Source organism: Dipteris shenzhenensis, chromosome 1 (genome assembly GCF_047967505.1).
Source record: "Dipteris shenzhenensis isolate YYH24624 ecotype China chromosome 1, Dip_SZ_1.0, whole genome shotgun sequence".
Lineage (NCBI taxonomy): Eukaryota > Viridiplantae > Streptophyta > Polypodiopsida > Gleicheniales > Dipteridaceae > Dipteris > Dipteris shenzhenensis.
Window position 1 is genome coordinate 60897058 of NC_141596.1, and position 21089 is coordinate 60918146.

The following is a 21089-nucleotide window of genomic DNA, read 5'->3' on the forward strand; positions in this document are numbered from 1 at the left end:
TGATTCCCCTGCCACCTTCTCTGCACAAAGGCGCCATCTGATGCAGCCTCTGGAGCTCCAGGGACTTGACCTTTCTCTCTCTGATCTCTACCCCCATGACAGCCATAGTGCTGTTCATGTGGCCTTTTCTCAGGACCCAGGTCCACCTCCTCCATGCTCTCCTGATATGGGGGCTTACAGATGGGGGGGTGACCTTTCCAACAGCTCCACCCTTTCGGCTTGTTTGTATCAAGTTTCTCACAGTCTCATAGACTCCTTGGTGAAAGGGTGGAGCTACTGAACAAGCATCAACGCCCATACTACATGCTACATGCCATGTAGCCATAAGAACATCAATACAAAGTCATAAAACAATGTCAATATGACCCTCCCCATCACCACTATCATCATATGTCAGATCCTCAGTGAATGGGGGAAGTGAATCCGAGTATATTCAAGAGGATCAATAAAACCCTCATCAAAATTGCATAGGCAATGATCTCTTCAGAAGCTAAGCTTCACTAGGAGTTCACTCGGGTCCAACCAGGTCCAGAATGTGTGTAGTTGTAGGAGGTCCTCACATATGACTTAACCTCGTGATACCTAAGTGGGAGAAACGGCACATCAATGCTGTATTGGAAGGGGGGAAGTCTGTCCATGTGGAGCCCCAATCTTTCAAACCACCTGCCTATGTTTGTATACTAGGATCTTTGGTCACCCTCAGCTGCTAGGACCATAGAGGATAATGCTATGTGTGTATACCGGGATCTTTGGTCACCCTTAGCTGCTAGGACCATAGAGGATAATGCTAGCCATGGCAGTCTGCAATGTCTTGAAGTGTGATCCCCGTATCCCCTAACACGATATAGATATGTGATGATATGGAATGTTGCATCAAGGTGTAGTGGGGTGATCCAAACTCGCCCTGAATAATCTGGTGGGGAACCGACTACTTATTGTGAATCATCCGTGACAACAGGAGAACCTAGAGATGCTCCACCCAAGCCCACTCTGCATATGAGAGATCCGGCCCCTAACAAGGGTCGCGATACATCCCAGCTGGTCGGACCAAGGAGTCAAATAACAGGGCCTTGGTTCGGGGGTCCTGAAAGTGCAAGTGGAAGCACTGCCTCTTCAACCTAGCTAAAGAGACATCCCTTGTGCTGAGACAGGCCTGCATATCTGGTGTAACACACTAACTACTAACTATAGGCAGATCACAGGAGAAGCACCGAATTTGTTCCACCCAGCCAATCTTATCGAAGCGTGAGATCTCACAGAGAAAATCCGAATCCCAAAAGCATACGTGAACAGTGCATTCTCTTCTCTCACTAACTCCAACAAGCCCCCAATTCCCTAGATGGATCTAGATGCCACATGCCATCATCATAGGGCCTTACTAATGCAACATTTCACCCCTCTCTTGGGATGCTTTAGTTTCCTTTGCCCCTAGGCACATTTCTTGCATTAGACCCTTAGCCTTAGATCCACCTAGTCTGGTGCTGTCAACCCTCACCTAGGACCTTGACATTTATTCCCTCCCGATCATTTACATGAAGCGCAAATAAATATAGATCCTTTAAGGGAAATGTCGACTGATTCTTCCGAGGTCATGCTACCTTGGCTAGAGCGTAACAATCCTTCCCTCTTCAGACATCAGCGTCCTCGATGATAAAGTCTGGGAACACTCTCCGCAACTGGTATACGGATTCCCAGGTAGCTTCGGATAGAGGCTGACCATGCCATGCAACCAACACCGTGGGTATCTTCCGATTTCGTATTTGCATTGTTCCTCGGTCCAGGATTCTTGTTGGTTTACACCTCGCATTATCCTCTATCTCCTGAAACAAAACCACACCTTCGATTAGTGAGTCACGTGTATGTAAAAATTTCTTTAAGCGCGAAACATGAAAAACCGGGTGCACCTTACACCCCTGTGGCAATTCTAATTTATAGGCTACCTTGCCTATTCTCCTTAGAATTAAGCACGGCCCACAGTATCGAGGTGATAACTTAGCACACTCTCCTGAAGTTAACGACTTCGAGTGTGAAGGAACTCTGAGAAAAACTTTTCTCCTTCCTTAAATACTCTTATAGACCGGTTTTCATCCGCATACACCTTGGCTCTATCCATAGCCTGGCGGATATTAGCTCTCGCAAGTGCTAGCATCTCCCGCATCTGAACCACAAAGTTCGCGGCACTAGGCACTTTCTGAGGTACTCCAACTATAGTTGGATTTGCTGGTCTATAACCATAGTTCAGCTCAAACGGACTGAACCCGGTAGAGGAATGTTTTCTATCATTGTAGGAAAACTCTAACAATGGCAACCACTTGTCCCATGTATGTTGCCTCAATGACACATATGCCCTCAGCATATCCTCTAAAGTCTGGTCGACTCTCTCCGTCTAACCATCCGTCTCAGGATGATCCCCACTACTCATTCCCAACTCAGTCCTTAGTGTCTCAAATACCGCGGTCCAAAATTGACCGGTAAATCAACATCTCTGTCTGACACTATGGATCTAGGCAATCCATGCAGACGAAATATATGTCTAATAAACAAATCCGCTACTTGCGGGGCACTAACAGACTCTCTAGTCAGAATGAAGTGAGCCATCTTGGTTAGACGATCAACCACCACAAGGATAGAATCATACCCTCCTTGTGTCGTAGGCAGTCCTATAATAAATTCCATGGAAATGCTCTCCCACTTACTTAGTGGTATTTCCAAGGGCTGTAAAAGTCCGGGTGGCTTCACCCACTCGGCCTTGCTTACCTGACACGAAAAACACCGTGTCACATATTCATGAATATGCTTTTTCATCTTTGGCCAAAAGAAATCTTGCTTTACGAGATCATATGTCTTCTCGACTCCTGGGTGTCCCGCACACGGGCTATCATGGCATTGTCGAATGACTCTCTGCCTGAGATCATTCTGACTAGGTACTACAACCTTGCCATTTCTTTTCAGCATACCATCCCTTATGGTATATCTTGCATACGTTTGGCCTTTTCTGGATGCCAGGTCATCCTTTTCTTCCCCGAGTCTTAACACATGAGCTTTAGGCCATAAGCTCTGGACAAACTCATCCACCTTTTGAGTTTCTTTGATCTCGGTCATTAGAGCACTCTCTAATACCGTGAAACTCATATTGTGCATAATGCGAGACAATGCATCAGCAACCTTATTATCCTTCCCTCTTCGGTACCGAATCGTCAAATTAAACTCCTGCATGAGCTCTGCCCACCTAGCTTGGCGGCCCCTCAAGTCAGGCTGTTTACAAAAATGTTTCAGAGTATCATGATCCACATCCACATAAAACTCTGAACCATACAAATAATGCCTCCATGTTTTCAAAGCATGGATAACAGCATACAACTTCAATTCATGAGTTGGCCAATTCCTTTGAGAGGGAGAAAGCTTCTTGCTTTCAAAGGCTAATGGCCTTCCCTCTTGAAGGAGAACTGCTCCTACCGCAATGCCACTTGCATCGGTTTCCAGGAACAATGGTTTCTGGGGATCAACTATTTCTAACACCGGTCTAGCGACCACAGCTTGTTTTATGGTGTTAAAACTTTCTTGTTGATTTTTTTTCCATATAAAAGGTACTTTATCTGAGGTCAGATCAATCAATGGCGATACTATTTCGGAATATCCTTTGATATGCCTTCTATAAAATTGGACAAATCCCAAGAATGATCGCAACGCGGTTAGACTCTAAGGGATTGGCCAAGTTAGTATCGCAGCCACTTTCCTCGGATCCATTTCTACCTCCTCTAGAGTAATTATGCATCCTAAATATTCAAGCCTAACCATACACAGTATAGTTTTCTTTTTATTTACATAAAGACTGGCTTTCCTCAAAGTACTGAACACTACTCTTAAGTGTTCACGATGCTCAGTAATACTTTTACTGAACACTAAAATATCGTCAATAAAATGTACTATAAACTTTCCGATATACGGACGTAGTAAATCGTTCATAAGCATGACGAATGTAGCAAGAGCATTGGTAAGTCCGAAGGGCATTACCAAAAACTCATAATAACCAAACCTGCTTCTGAAAGCAGTTTTATGCACATCCTCGGCTCTAATCCAGATCTGATGGTAGCCACACTTAAGAGAATCATCAACCGACTCTACCGATGCTATGCAAAGGAATAAAAACTCTTCTTGAGCTTTTCGGATTTCCATCACGGAAACCAACGGTCCCTGAGGTATATCTTTCTCACCTCGCAAGACATAAAGCACATCATTCATCTTGAATTGATATACATGCTTTTTCCAATCAATGGCTGGATTCTTCCTAGAATGCCACGCCATACCCAGGGCTATATCTGCATGAGCAAGCTCGGTCATTTCAAAATTAAGCTTCTCAGCATAGTCCTGAATATGAAGCTCCAACTGGGTAACCCTTTGGTCCCATACTTCAGTTGAACTTCCATTTGCCATTCTGACTGTATACGCATAGTCAGATGGACTTGTCTTTAACTTCAGCCTCTTCACGAGCTTGGAGTTAATCACATTGTGAGTTGACGCTGAGTCAAACAACACAATGACATCATGATTGGCCACTTGCCCTTTCATTTTAATTAACTCCGTATCATTAAAGGCTGTATACCCCGTTGCTGCGGGCTTAGATAGGATGTTATCAGGTGCACTCGTTACTAGCTTAGCAACAGACACACATAACAAACAAGGTACTGACCTCTGAGAAGATCCCGCTAGCTGAATCTGCATCTCTTTTGCTCTGGGACTTCCCTCCATTTCCATGTCGCATTCTGAGACCTCCATTTCCACGTCACATTCTGAGACCACCATCTCAGCCATCTGATGATCTTTATTCCGTGGACAATCCTTCCACTGAAGGGCTGAAGGCATCCAAAACACAAGCCTTCTCTCCTCGCTTTTTCTCTTTGTTCTGGGTTTAAGGGAGACTTAGACCAAGCCCGGGCTGCCATTGGGGTTACTTTTCTCTTCACTCCAATGGTGGTACTTGGTTTAGGAGTTTCAGCTAGTTTCGCCTGCTTGGCTTGACCACTCGGCTGAGAACCACTCCCTTTACTAATCCATTTCTTCTTAAACCCAGATTTTTTCGGATACCCATACTGGGTTCCGACCTGTGCAAACCCACTTGGCCTGCTGCCCTTGGCATCCTCATAGTTCAGGGCTATGGCTATTGCATCATCTAACATGTTCGCGTACTTAGCCCGAACTTCCATTTTTATCCGATCATTCAATCTAAATATGAAATCTTTCACTTGGATTGATTGAGGCAGGGGTTCATCAACCTTCATTACGCTCTCTCGAAACTTATCAGTGTATTCTGCCACTGACAAATTTCTCTGACGAAGGTTCCTATATTGATCCCAAGCTCGGGATGCTTCGTCAGGAGGTAAGAAGTGTTTCCTGAATTCTCTTTTAAACCCCTCCCAGGTAGTGGATGCTATACCATCTTTTTGTTGCTTAATCCACCACCGATCCGCTGCCTCACTAAACATGTGGGTGGCCTCGCGGATCTTCTTGATATCATTCCTGATTTCACAAATGGCGAATGCCTCGTCCCATTTGTGTAACCAGGTCTCAATGACATCAGAACTACGGTCGTTCATCCGACCAGAATACTTTTTCGGCCTGTAATTGGCAATATTTGGTACTTTAGCCTTCCTAGGCTCGACCGTATGGACACTAGACTCCGGTTCCATTGGAGCCTTTCCCTTCTCATCTCGAGAAGGTCTGGCAGACATACTGTGTATCACTCTTCTAAGTTCAGACTGCCCTGCATTGGCCTGTAACTGTTGTGCTAATAATTGTTGCAAGGCATCCTCAAGCAATGCAATCCTGCCAGATAAGGTGTGAGCTCCTGGGTGCGACACCTGCTAGGTCGGCTGGACTCCTGACTCACCAGGGTCCCTTCTGGAAGCCCCTTCTTCTGCTTCCATTCAGGTCAATGGGTGTTCTACTTTTTTTTTTTTTAAATAAATAAAATAAAACACCGCTAGAACATTGTATTTACAACCTAACACAATTCAGTGTACTGGCACTCTAACACAATTCCCTATACTAGGGAATACCTGCAATCCCAGCTTCACACTAACTAGGCATTTGACACAGGCATATATCCAAATCCAGCTTTTCCCTATACTAGGGAAATTCCTGCAAACTAACTCTGACTGAAACACACAGGTACATACACAGGCATAGTAAACTGCAAACTCTGCTGTACAGAAATAATAAGTTGCACACTAAAAACTGAAATTCTATAATAAAGGAAAAATTGATGCCCCCTGGAAACTCCACGCAATTCGAGTCTCCGAAGCCTGATCTCTGATCGAAGCCTGCTCTATGATCGAAAATGATACGCCTCTGCCTCTCGATTTGATACCCGAGGAGCAAATGAAACAGACTTTATCACAAATAGATCGTAGATGAACACGCTGTCCGTGCGTCGCCCATCGCTACATGTGAGCTAATGTTCCGTCAAATTTCTTCGTCACAATTCACGAACTACAAGCGATGACCTTGCAAATGATACGTACAGCCACCACGCTGTTCTGCGTCACACCTGCGCTCCAAGCCTACTGTCCGCTACCAAGTTACACTGCAAGTCAGCTACGTAGCCAGAGAGCGTAGGCGCTGAATATAGGACAGAACAGATTGCGATTGTAAACCTATCGCCTGTTATCACAGGCTCCCGAATCCTCCATAATCCTGCCTGCGCGTCGCCCATCCATGAACCTCATCGAAGATCTCCCGCAATACGAGCTCAGCCACCACGCTGTCCCCAGGCCCTGTTGTTCGTCGTTACATCATTCGTAATTCGTCAACCATCCTTGCGGAACCCGTTCAATCCACGTATCGCTTAATTACCAGATCCCCTCTCTTGGTATCGCAGGTCTTTCAATTCGACGCCGTTTGTGTAGGCCAGCGTCGATCAAGCCCCTCCGTCAAACCCACGAACAGTCCCGTTCTTCTACATGTCACGTATCCCACGCCTAGCCTGGGCTCTGATCTTTCGTCCATCCCTTGATCTCTTCCATGAGCTCTGATACCAATTGTAACACACTAACTACTAACTACAGCAGATCATAGGAGAAGCTCCGAATTTGTTCCACCCAGACAATCTTTTTGAAGCGTGAGAGCTCACAGAGAAAATCCGAATCCCAAAAGCATACGTGACTAACTCCAACAAGCCCCCAATTCCCTAGATGGATCTAGATGCCACATGCCATCATCATAGGGCCTTACTAATGCAACATTTCACCCCTCTCTTGGGATGCTTTAGTTTCCTTTGCCCCTAGGCACATTTCTTGCATTAGACCCTTAGCCTTAGATCCACCTAGTCTGGTGTTGTCAACCCTTACCTAGGACCTGGACATTAATCCCCTCCCGATCATTTACATGAAGCGCAAATAAATATATTACAAATATAGATCCTCTAAGGGAAATGTCGACTGATTCTTCCGAGGTCATGCTACCTCGGCTAGAGCGTAACATCTGGTCTCATCGTAAAAATAGGGCTAGAAAAGAGAGCCCCTAGGTATGTGTAAGATGAGACAATCTCAACCGGCGATCCATCAAAGGTGAAATATTCTCTATTTATTGCTGCTCGGGAGGTATTGAAGTTCATAACCTTGGTTTTGTCAAGGTTGCCTTCAAATCATATGACTCAAAAAAGGACTATAGTGCATCAAAAGGTCTCTAAAGACCCTCTATAGAGGAGGATAAAAGCACCACATCATCTATGTATCGCAAGATCTGAAAAGTTTGCATAAAGGTCTTGAGCTCATAATGACTAATTACAAGGTGATAGATTTCACTCATAGGAGGTGACATGTCATGTTCATGCACTCTGTTGGCTTTGACATTGCTAGGTGGGATTTGATGGATCAACTGCTCCCTGTTCAATTTTATTATTCAAACTAAATAGAAGGTTCATGTGTCTTGCAAAGGATGTTGCTTTCAAATGATACATTATCTAAGAAAGTACTCTATAATTTGACAACAAAGATGCGTAAAATTCTTAAACTTTCATAGTGCTAGTTTTTTGTAAAAGGTCATAGTAAGCTTGTTTAATGTTTAAATTATTGTAGAGCTACAGAGGCAAGAGTGCGTGGATGTCAAACATAGAAGAAGAATCATCCAACTATTTATTGAATAGCTACATTGGAGAGTTTGAAAAGGGGATGCGTCATGGTCAAGGGATTTTCTTCTATGCAACAGGAGCCATTTACAAGGTATGCTTGTCTAATTTCAAAGAATATAAAAACCAAGCTATGTAAAATTGGACACAATATCAAAGACCCGTTCAAGAAGTCATACTTGAACATGACTAGAAAAGAGGTGGAAACAAGCCACTTGAATGAAACATCTAATGAATGTCAGAATTTGGGAGTCTAATTGTTATCATGCAGGGTTTATGATCAATGTAGCAAGCGTTACATGTTGGGGGCACTAGATGTGGTTGGATTGAATCGAATAGCGTCTCTAGTGTCTACGAATAATCAAGGATAGAGTTGAGGCATCTCTCGATGTGGTTGGATTGAGAAGAATGGCATCTCTAGTGTCGACGTTTTGGGGCATATCTCTACAGCAGATTGAAGCCATTTGGTGCAGAGCTTAGAGGATTTTGCTTGGGATTCTGCGTGGCTGTTTTGGGGAGCAATTCGATCGAAAATCTGCTGCAGCAATGAACTTTTGACTGAATTTTAACTTTCCTATGGCCTTGATCAACTCAAAGTTGAGGCTTTTTCCTTCTTTGATTGCGTACTCCATTGGAGAGTTACCCAAGCAGCAGCAACAGCCTGTGGAAGTCCAACATTCCATATCCCTCCAAAAGACTGGATTTAGGCAAGCTTGGCACTAAAAGGGGACGACATCCAGGAGGTCACATCTACGGGAAAGGGGTCTTCCAGCTCCAGCTAAGCTCCTCCAACACCACCCTGGAACTTGTGGAGCAAAGAGTCCCATCCTCCTTGGCCCCCACTTGTTGTATCTCTTCCTTGGTACCATGGCTTCATGGTGGAGGACAAGGACTCAACCCATCATGTTCCTTGTTGCTTCATTTCTCGGGCCTCCCACGAGAGTATAGAGCCATCCTTACCTCTGTCGGTCGGGCTTTTGGTACGGTGTTGGAGTCCACCACAGAGACTACAGCTTCAGCAATGACAAAGGATGGTGTCCCCCGGCTCAAGATGGTTGTATAGGACCCAACGTCTCTCATGGAGGTGATTCTCCTTTGAGACCCTAGAGAGGGAAACATTGCGATAGAAGCTAGAGGTATCCTAGTTACCAGGTCAGTGTCTACGTTGCAGGGCATATGGGCCACGTAGCCAGAGATTGGACCAGAGGTCAGGGTCAGGGTCAGGGTCAGACCCCTCCTCCTCCTCAACAGGACAAACAGAGACAACAAAGGGAGCCTCAGGTGGACAGGACCCGGTGGTCCTACCGACAGCCTTGCAGCGATCCTTTGCAAGCAAAAGAGACACCATATCTTCGAATGTAGTCAATGCAATGCGAAGTACTTCAAGAGCATTCTCAAAGCGAGAAATCCCTTCCATACTTGTCATCAGGACAGCCATTTTGTCCTCGTCATTCAGACAACACTTCAAATTGGAGAGTTGTTGGATTAAAGATTTAATTTTTGCTATATGCACACTGAAAGTATCAGACTCTTCCATTTTCAGCATATAAAATTGCATTTTCAGAAATACCTTGGAGTTGGTGATCTTGTTACCAAATATATTCTCGAGGCGTGCCCAAATCTCCTTTGCCTTGGATTTGAAGTCGATGTGATGAATCAATGAATCATCTAGGCAAAGCCCGATGATTGCGATGGCCCTCGAATTGTGTTGCTTCCAAATCTTTCGTCTTTGAGGCTCCGTTGATGCCTCAAGTGCTTCATCATCTTTGATGGCATCCCAAACATTCTCCTTCATGAGAAGGAGTTGCACTTTTGTTTGCCATGTAGGGGATCCGTCCCCCTTGAATTTGTCCACAAGAAGAGAGTTGGTGGAAAGCAAACCCATAAAGCTAGCAGCTAGGAGAGAGAAGAGTGATGGATAGAATGAAGGGCACAGGTGAGCTGAGGGAGAAATGGAGGGCTGAGGGAAAAATGGTGGGCAAAGGAAAAAATGATGGGCACAATGGAGATGTAGGAAAGGAAGGAATGGCAACTCCATCGGCTACCTTGGTTGCTATTTAGTAGAACATCATCTTTACCTATGTGCCATTTGGGAGCGTGATACTCCACGATTGAGAGCGACTATTGAAAGATTCTACTTTGTAGAGTATGGCATGAGGCGGCGTAACATACTAAACATTGCTGCATGGACTTTAAGCTCTTCCACCCAATATAAAAAATTTTGTTTTGTTTTCTTCATCCTTGGTTTGACCTCACTTTAGATCTTATATGGGATCGAGACTTGCTTTTGTGAGCTCTCCCACCCTTTGTAGTTGATATTTTTGAACGTAAAGATGTTTTTACTAACACTGAGAAATATGCATAATCAATGCACTGTGGCATAAACTCCACAATCTAGTGGAGATGAGGGTATTTGCATATGTGTATGATAAAATTAGAGTCTGGTCCATGCAATCATAAACTCCAAAATCTAGTGGAGATGAGGGTATTTGCATGTGTATGATAAAAATTAGAGTCAAAGTCGTTATGTGCTGATGTAGATGGAAGAGTCTCATGCTGAGGGCTTACTTGTAAATGCATTCCACACAAATCGTCCCAGTGAGAGATCATTGGTATAGAACTAAATGTCAGCCGATCTTCATACCCCTTCTATCTCTCTGGTCTCGTCCCAAAAGGTTGACTACCACGCAAACTAGTGGTAGTGGGTGCTCTGGACTCGGATGTGTCTCTGTGTAGAAGACAATGTCTCATCTTATATGACTCTAAGAAGTTCTTTGGCTGTGACAATAAGGTTCTATTGTAGTTCCACATTGTGTAGGTCAAAGTATTGGCCTATGAGTCTCATAGACCCTGCTCCCTTGGTAGGTTGTCCATGGGTACTCATCCAGGTCTAGTGAGGAGCTATCCCTCACGTACCGCTGCCCACTTTCCATTCCCACTGCTATATGAGGACTCGTCTCTTCTCTACATATAGAGGAGTAAGGTCCTCATCCATATGAACCTGTGGGGATCTCGGAGGGTTGCGCGCTTGCGCAGTGCCACCAGCCAGGCCTAGGTGTCTTTGAAAAGTATCACTATAGGCTGCTCTCTAGAGAGATCCCATTTGACTCGCCATGCCCCCTTAATGACATGCTCGAGTACCCCCAAGATGGAGGTCTGAAGCAGTGGTAGTGATACGTGGAATTGCTTTGCTGGCTCTCTGCTAATGCTCAAGTAGAAATGGCTGAAACCGTTTCCTTTGCAAGCTCACGTTTCACAACATCCACCCACTTCGAGGACTCCTTGATCGTCCGCCCACTTGGAGGACTCCTCGATCGTTGTCTGCATCGTCCACCCACTCGCGAGGCTGGTCAATGGGACTATCTCTACCCAACATCCGAGTTCCTCTACCTTCTTCTAGAGATCAACGGCCCGTGCTTTGGTCATGAAATGTATTTGAAGAGATGACCTTTATACCTTGGCCATCAAGTGGCCAACCATGATGGTCCAATAGTTGCTTGCATCCATGTAATCCCCTACCTTGTGAATACATATGATAGTACTCATGGAAGTGGGAAAGCCTTTGCACATGGTTTCATTGAAGAGTTTGGCTAGAATTGGAGCGATGACTCCCCATCCATGAGTTAGGAAATCTTCTTTTGGAGGCCCTCTTGATCCTTGGCCTTGCCGTTTTGCAGCTTCTTGATGGCTTCTTTCAAACGGGGGCTGTGGTGAAGAGTGGAGAAATAGTGGGAAAGGGGATGTTCTCGATTGGGCATGGATAGAACATGGTGAACTTTTTTCATCCTAATTCTTTCGAATCACTGTTGTATAGGATGCTTAATAGATCTTGCTCTTGGTGAACAAGGACTCGTTGTTCTTGGGCTGTACAAATGGGCAACCAAAAGCAAAGTGTTCCTTTGACTCAATCTCACTTTGACTCGATCTCATATTGGTCACATAGTGTGCAGGTACGACTCTCTCTAGGTATCCCCTCGAGTCATGCACTCTCGATACGAAGTCGGTGCGACGAAAGATGGAATTGCCGAATGGCAATCCTAAGTGAGTGTTGTAGGTGGATCTAAGTGTACCCTGGCGGGTCAATGAGACTCTCCTCAGAGATGCACAAGCAGCGATTCCTATAGAAGCTGAGCTTCACAAGGAGCTCTCTTGGCACCAACCAGGTCATGAATGTGTGTAGCTGTAAAAGATCCTCTCGGATGATCAGGTTGAACTCATTGCCTCGAAACAGGATAAATGGGGCGTCAATGCTATATAGGAAGGGTGGCAGCCTATCTATGTGGAATCCCAATCTCTGGAACCACCTGCATGTGTGTGCATACCAACATCTCTGATCACCCTCAGGTGCTAATGCCATAGAAGAGGACAGCACCAACCAAGGTAGTCTGTGTCACCCTATAGTACAGGAGCCATAGTCTTGCACATGGTGTACGTAAGTGATATTTTGGAATGCCACATCTAACTGCAATGGAGATGCCCCGAACTTAGCCTGAATGATTTGATGGGGAGCCAGTGGCTTATTGTGGATCATCTGTGACAGCAAGAGAACCTGTAATCACTCCACACGAGTCCAGTATGTATCCGAGAGGTTTGGCCCCCAGCAAGGGCTGCCATACATGCCTGTTGGTTGGACCAAGAAATTGAAGAGGAGAACCTTGGTCCGTGGGTCCTGAAAGTGTGAGTGGAAGCACTATCTCTCCAATCGGGCAAGAGAGTCGTATCCTCTGCTCAAGCAGGCCTACATCGCTAGTCTCATCGTGAAGATAGGGCCAGAAAATATGATGAGACAATATCAACTAGTGAACCATCGGGGAGAGAGAGAGAGAGAGAGAGAGAGTTCTCATGGACTTCAGCACTAGTTTAGCCACAACCCATTCAGGTCATGATGTAATTATAGTAGTGGCTGGTCATTTGACTAAGATTACCCATTTCACTTCTGCCACCACAGAGAAGATACAAGCTTTGCAAGTGAGAAGGTTACCTCATGCATATATTGAAATTGTCTTTTATTTCTAAATATACAATATTCAATTGAGATCAAGATTCATTAGCCTCTTTTGGCAAGTAGAGTTTGAAAAACTCTGATATCCTAAGGAATCAGTAGTGGTGCGCATCAGCAAACGAACATTTACATCTAGATTTGTTTTGTAGTTATGCTCATACCATGGGAGCATGTTTGAACGATACCAGAGTTTTTTTACGTACAAGCTCTACACAAAGTGGATGTGGTATATAAATTGGAGTGGCATTCAATACTCCATGGTGGGAAAAACTTGGTGGATGGTATCATGGTAGGAACATAGGCCGGGATACATATTGGATGCAAGAGCGCTGAGCATGTGTGAGAGTCCTTAGTAACATACTAGGCCTACCACATCCTCCCTGCCAGTTGGGAGACTAAGTGCCATGTGCCCTAGTATTTACCTATACTTCATTACTAAGGATGTTTGACTTTAGGACGAAGAGGAATGAATGTAAGACTCCCAACAGTTATTCTAGGACCCAAGTTGTCCTAAGGAAGCCTAGTGGGACCCAAGATTAGAGTATTGTCAAGTATCTAATGTTGTGGATATAACCTTTTATCTAGGGATTTATCCCATGAATGATGGAGTAGGCATGGGGAATCCCTGACCCATTTCGATAGAGCACGGATATATTTATATTAATCCCTTGATTGCCCTAGGGTTAAGACTGGCGAGGAATAGAATGCTTGTGATCATTACCCATGTCCTTGCCAATCCTAGATATGATATGTTTTGTTTGCATGCCTAGATCCATTAAAGATATTTGGTGGAGTTTTGTATATGTATAATACTTTAGACAATGTTAATTGATAAGTTGTATGCTAAGGCCATAGATTGTTTTAGGTAAGGCCATAGATTGTTTAAAGGTAATTCCAGCCACGTCTTCCACCCTGTACACTAGGCTCCTCTTAGCATGCTAACAAGTTTCTAATATTTTTTATGACTTTATAGCCTTTGAAGAAGATTTGTATAGCCTTTATAGCCTTTGAAGAAGATTTGTATATCAAGAAAAGAAAACAACTCATTTCCACATCTACATGTGTAGAATTCATATGAAAAAAAAAGATTCATTTCCAACTTATGTTGGTACAAAGCATTGGAACTTGTGACAGTACTAGTACTTAATTTTTCTTGTGTATCTTAGTGTACACCTACAAGACAATGCATTTTACACCCTACCGATGCTTTTCTCTTAGAAAGCTTGTTTTGCTTACTCAATACTATAGAACCTATTGTATATTCTTGTACACCTTAGCAAGGTTCATATTGTTGATTTTGAGGGTTTGGTTTGCTCAGACATAACAATGTTTATGAATAAATTGGTCAAAGAGGGGCATTCTTTCCAATGGGAAATTGTTTCATTTTTTGGAGGTTTTGCAGGGTGAATGGAGTGAAAACAAAAAAAATGGTGCTGGATTTTACATCTATGAAGATGGAAAAGTTATGTGTGGAAACTATGTTAGTGATCGTTATGATCTTCAAGAACATCCATGCCCTCTAGTCAAAGAGGTGAGTGATCCAAATCTCTCTCTCTCTCTCTCTCTCTCTCTCTCTCTCTCTTCCCCCTCCTTCCAATGATAGCACTTAGGAAATGAAGGAACATGGTGGAGAGGGAGAGGGAGAGAGAGAGGGTAGACTAGGGAGAGAGAAAACAATACTAAAATGGAAACATAATGAAAGTGAAATGAAATGGAAGTCAGCAATAGACCAAAATGAAAAGACTCACATTGATAAGCTTGATGTAGACTCCTTGATGTGTGTTGATGTGACACACTGTCATTCTGCAGAGGAGTCAGTGCGACATTGCCTTTGGAACTGCAATCAAGCGAGAATTGTTTGGAAAGGAGTTGCTCCTTCATGACTTGGGGCTCGGTCGCATGGTTATCCCTTACTGGGCCCAAGGTGTTTTATGAAGGCGAGCCTTCTTCTTGGGCACTCTCGATCTGCCGATAGGAGATAGAGCCCTGCTCTCTTCAGGATGTACCACATACTCCTTTCATAGCTTCACATGTTTCAGTGGACACCTCTTGGGAGATTTTGGCTAGCATTTCCTCTTGGCACATTTGGAGAGCCAGATGCACAGAGGCCTTGGATGACACCTAGATACACCCATCACAAGTGTTCACTGGTATTTGGAGTGACACGGTTCACACTTTGATAGCCATATGGGCTAGCATGCAGGGCCCTTCACGGGCAGCCTCTTCTAGGAGGACTGTATTTCTTGGAGTTTGGAGGGGTTCTCCCTTTTTCTCGGAGATTGCTACCGGATTGAGATGGCACTATCAGCCCCAATCCTTTCTTTTTGGCTCTTGAGCTTTTCATGCATTGCATGGTGTATCCCGTATTCCCGTATGGAGCTTGCTCTAACAGTTTTCGTTAATACTTAATAGAAGTCTCTTTTTTGCCCAAAAAAAAAAAAGAGGACTCATTGACTTCCTCACTAACTGCCAAAGAAAAATCAGATTCTCGGATAGCTGAATTGGAAGCGAAGCTTTCAGCGATGGATGATGAGTTTACAGAGAGCTTCATACACAGGTTACCACCCTTTGGACTTCCCATTCCACTTTGCAATCGCAACATGATCATTACTACAGGTGATACCGCCAGTATAAGGCAAAGTACCAAGATCTGAAAAATGTGATGGATACAATTGAGGCCGAGGAGGAAAACAACAAACCTGAGATGGATACGACTGCGGCAAAGGAGAAGGCTATTGATGACCTCCCTCAGTGATCTAGGGATACATATGTCTTTTTTGGTTTCATACTACTTTTAGATCTTTTACAAACAGATTTGCTATCATTGTAAATATCATGATGTGATCTCCTCATGATGTCCTCTGTTTTGTTCAATTTTCACTGTTGTAACTCAAGCAAGAGGCATTTTATTTTACAAAAATTCATTTTTATACAATTGTTGATATTAGTTACACAGCCAGACACATGGTCTGTAATTTTTTTCTTTTTCTACTATATGGCCATATAAATGGCTTGTATTTTCTTTTTCTTTTTCACGGGTTCTCCTCTCCATTTTCTTTTCACCGGGACGGTGAATGATAGTGGTGTGGAAAACTATTACAATAGAGACATCCCAAATAGATTGCTGTCGTCAAGCGTTGACCACATGTTGATAGGCGTTGACCATGTGTTGACCATGTGTCAACACATGTCAACCACATGACATCAAGCGTTGACCACATGTCAATCATGTGTGACACATGTCAACCACAGGTTCATCCAAGAGTACCATACCCAAGACGACCATGCATCGACACATGTCAACCACAAGGTTGACACATGTCAACCATAGGTCAACTAGGAGTACCATGTCCAAGGTGATCTCATCGAGAGCTGCACACATGGAGGGTGAGCATAGCACATGGAGCAGTCACAGGAGTATTTACAGCTGCACATGGTGAAGACGTGTACCGTGGTTCAGTGATCTAGCGCACATGCACATGGAGTATTTACACCACCCTGACTCGAAGAGGTTGGCGAGTCAAGAAGTCGGTGGAGCCATCAAGAGAGCCAGCGGTGCAACAGCTATCCTCAACAGCTAAGGAGATAGGAGGATCACCAATATGGAGAAAGGAGGGAGATTCTTAGCGAAGGAGGGATCCTCCAAGGCAGAGGGATGAGGATGAAGGAGAAGGGGGAGTATGGGGCATTGGGCATTCAACGTTCAGCATTGGGTGTTCTGCATTGGAGAGAGGGAAAGAGAAAGAAAGAAAGAAAGAAAGTGTATTATTGTCCACTAAAGGCCAAAATGGGCCCATGGGACATCAAGAACTCTGCATACAAGATAGCACAAAATCAACGTGCCACAAAGAAGAGGCATCGTCGAATATCATCTACGTGCTACGCAATACAATGCAAGTGAAAGTACATAATGTCAAATCTGAGCCTAAATACAAAGTAAACTAGATGCAAGGAAACCGCCCCTGGGTGCAAAATGGGGGGATGAGTACAATATGCCAATGCAAAGATACAAGTCCAGGTGTCACGGAGTCTGAGAACCAAAATAATACTGGAAATCCTGTCCATCGACTCTGCCTCCTGCTATGAGAGTACAAATCTGAGCAAAGGTGAGGTGAGCGGCTGGTGGGGCGAGATCTCCATGAGTAAGTCTCCTCCGAAAAGCTGCCATCATCCTGGATCGTCTGGAGATGAAGCAACGAGTACGTCCCCTATGTAACAAGATCCTGCGGCGTCTACAAACCATCTCATATGTACATCCACAGGGTGGAGGCATGTGTCCTGTGTGAGCTCTGACCTCCTCGTGCTCCTCCTGGTCTCTGTCCTCTGGTATAGCGTGTGCCTGAGCTCTATCAGGCTGGGCTCTATCACGCTCCGGTCTGTGCTGATGGTCTCTGAGGTAGTCTCGTCGAAGCATAGTGGCCTCCCTGACATAAAGAGCTAGGCAATGCTGATCCTCGTAGTCCATCACTCGTGAGAGAGGTCCAAAGCCATCCGTGAAGAGACAGTGGAATCTACCTCTGAGCTCATAATATAGCGGGCATCTGCAAATGAAGTGCTCCTCTGACTCCACCTCTCCCATGGTGCAACAAGGGCAGATCCTGGTCTCTCGGCCTGGTCGCCGTCCATCCTCCATGCGTCGCATCCTACCAGCCTCTATCTCGAGCTGATGCGAAGAGACTCTAAGCTGGCCAAGGGCAATCCTCAGTGAGTGGGACATGTGGATACCTGTATAGCCTGGTGGAATGACAAATCCATCCTCTGAGATCCGAAGGAAGTGGTCACGATATGTGGCCATCTTCATCGGAAGCTGCGTGGGATAAATCCAAGTGCGATACGTATGAAGCTGCAGCAAGTCTGCTCTCGTGACCTGGCTAAGCTCGTGGCGAGTCAACTCGAGATGAGGGGCATCTATGCTGTATCGGAAGGGAGGCAGTCTATCCATGTCTAGTCCAAGAGATGTGAGCCACCTAGTGAGTCTGAAGTACCAGCAGTATCGGGCCCCAGATCGTGCCAACTCCATAGAAGATGCAAGTGCTAACCATGGCAACCGAGCTCTGCCTGCTGCTGAGTCTCCAAACTCCCTAACCCTATGCAAATACATGACCGACTGAAACGCTGCATCCAATGCAAGGGGAGTAGCTCCAAACTCTGCTAGCATGATCTCGTGCGGAACTGTAGCCTTGGCCCTAATGAGCCGAGAGAACATGATGATCTGTAACCTCTCTACTCGTCTCCAATCTGCAGCGCCGAGGTCTCCTGCCCAGAAAGGAGCTGCGTACATCGCAGCTGGTCTCACCAATGTATCAAAAAGCAAGGATTTCGTATCGGAATGCTGAAAGTGGGACTGAAAACACTGACGCTCAAGATGAGCCAACGAAGCATACCCTTTACTAATCCTATCTCGTGCTGCATATGTCATGGTGAAAACCGGTCCCCTGAAAACTGCCCCCAAATAAGTGTACTCTCTAACAAGCTCAATGGGCTGTCCGTCATATGTGAAGCAAAACTCATCCGTGCTGTAAATACGATCAGAGGTGTTGAAAACCATAACCTTGGTCTTGCCAAGGTTTACGGTCAACCCCCTGTCCTGGCAAAACCTGTGGAGTGCCTCAATATGTGCCTGGAGGCCCTGAGCAGTAGAGGAAATGAGAACCACATCGTCCGCATACAGGAGGATAGGAATGGAGGATCCTGAGAGAGTAGAGCCCACACCGCCTGTCATCTGTATAAACATCTCTAGCTCATCAATATATAATCCAAAGAGAGTAGGAGAGAGAGAGAGAGAGAAAGAGAGAGAGAGAGAGAGAGAGAGAGAGAGAGAGAGGAGAGTGTGAGTAGAGATAGAGGCTAGAGCTACGAGCTCACCGAGGGGAGAGTGTGGCAAAGATAGGGGCTTGAGCTATCAGCTCACTTGTTATACCTCTCTGTCCACTATGGGGATAGACCTGTGTGTTCTAGTTCTTGTGACTTGTGACTTGTGGGTGTTGTTCCAGTGATATGTACTTCGGTGAACTTGGTCACTTTCTCATTCTTTTTGTTCTTTTCTATATGGGGATTGTTCACTAGTACATGATGATTGTCTTTTATTGTGCTCATGTTGTGGAGTTCTCATGTGAGCGTCACCTAGCATAGTGCACTCATACGATGCGATTCACTACTGCAGTACAGCCTACGACACCCACACACCACTGCACGATGCACTTCGCACGATCCATTGCATTAGAGCTTACAACACTCATGCTTCTCACACCAATGGCCATTGGCCTCCGGTAACACCTTCGGAAGGGATAGAAACCCCTCCTCCCTCAGACAAGACCTGACACTCCCACTTCAAAGGATGGTACAGTTAGCTCTATGGACAACTTGCCTATGCAGACTTTATCTTCCTCAACTTCTGGCGTGGAGGGGACATCCAAGGGAGCAATGTAGTCTAAGCCTATGATGAATCTTTAGCAAGAAATTTAGGACGATTAGAGCATGCCTTTGTAGTTTAGTCCCATGTCAAGATGGTCACGCATGACATTCAATCTAGGTCTAAGAAAGAGGGTAGCACTCCACAATTCCTCCCTTGAAATTTGAAAACGTCCAAGGACCACAAAGGTAGATGAGGAGAGGATGGCCAAAGGAATGATTTTGGGAACATGGGAGACTTCCAACAATAGGTCATGAAATATGGTTTAGGGATGCATTATGACCCTCTGTGGCAAAACATTGCTCACATGCTTCAGTGCTTTCTGCTGGTACCTCCACTTGAGCTTCAGAATGGGCTTGAAGATTGGACTCTTCATTCCCCAGGTTCATCAGCCCATCCTTTGAGGTTATCTCATATTATGGTGTCTTCTTTGTATAAAGCTCTTTTGCCCTAAGGCAAATCAACTCTCGTGCATGAATCACCTGGCGAAGTAGTGGAGGAAGATATTGCAGCAATTTTAGAGATGCAAAATTCCTAATTGACAACACGTTTTTTTGTGGTAGGTGATGCTGGGGGTTTTTCCATCAGGACAGCTCTTAGCACGTATACACATTGCTCCTGCTGTTTGTCATTGCCGATGTTTGGCTCCACAGGAATCTATGCCTCATCTCCTTTGGCATTGTCCACACACCAGAGGATTTTTGGTCTTCTTCGGTAGCGTTTGAGAGCTAGATTTTCTACTGCTACCTTTGGCAAGCATTTTTGGCTTTTTGGGATTCACCCACGCAAACAAGGGTTTGAGCTATTTCTCTTTTGGGCTTGTTACTAGGCACTATGGATTCTATGGAAGGATTTAAATCATAAAGTCTTTGGTGATCCTACTTTTTCAACTTTTCCTTTTTTCAGACGCTCTCTGCAGCACTCGTTTTTTTAATTGTCTGCAGACTCATTACATAAAATATAATGTTTACTTGTCATATATTGAGATTTTCAGTTGATGTACTTTTGAGCTCCCCATTCAGGGGAAGCTACTGTGTAATATAAAGCATCAAAATCTTCACTCTAAAAAGCGTGTGTGTGTTTGTGTCCAAAAAAAACAAAAAATGTGTGTGTTTGTGGCGTTTAAGCAAAGTTTTTGGAAAACAACATGTTTACACTACAAAGCTGATTTCATTGTCTGAAGTTTGGAATGAAAACTAAAACAAAAGTATTTTGTGAACAGCCACTTCATTCTTTACTAGAGAACGACGAGGACTTTGACATGGTAAAAGAAAAAGTTTGCAATGTTCTTTTGCGGCATAATTCTTGCCTAAAGGAAGTATTTTCTACGTACAGGTAGTTTTTCATTAACTTTTAGTATCCTACAGATATCCCACATATATAATAATACAAAATGCTTTGATATTGTGTGAAGAAATTGTACCACCTTGTAACACTCTGTAACACTACTATGGGTTTCCATGCTTGTGGTATATAGCATGACATTAGAGGCCTTAGTTCTGAAAGTGTGCTTGTATGGATGGAGGAAATAATCATCATATCATGGAGTT

The 21089-nt window shown here is 44.5% G+C and overlaps 1 protein-coding gene across 1 annotated transcript in view; it reads left to right on the plus strand.

Moving 5' to 3' along the window:
• The window catches only part of LOC147906149 (uncharacterized), a 104540-nt gene that overhangs the window by 11756 nt on the left and 71695 nt on the right, over window positions 1-21089 (plus strand). The window contains exons 4-6 of the mRNA XM_087383419.1: window positions 8084-8219; window positions 14530-14658; window positions 20762-20874. Of these exons, the coding sequence (XP_087239545.1) occupies window positions 8084-8219; window positions 14530-14658; window positions 20762-20874 (378 nt within the window). The remainder of the gene's footprint in view (window positions 1-8083; window positions 8220-14529; window positions 14659-20761; window positions 20875-21089) is intronic.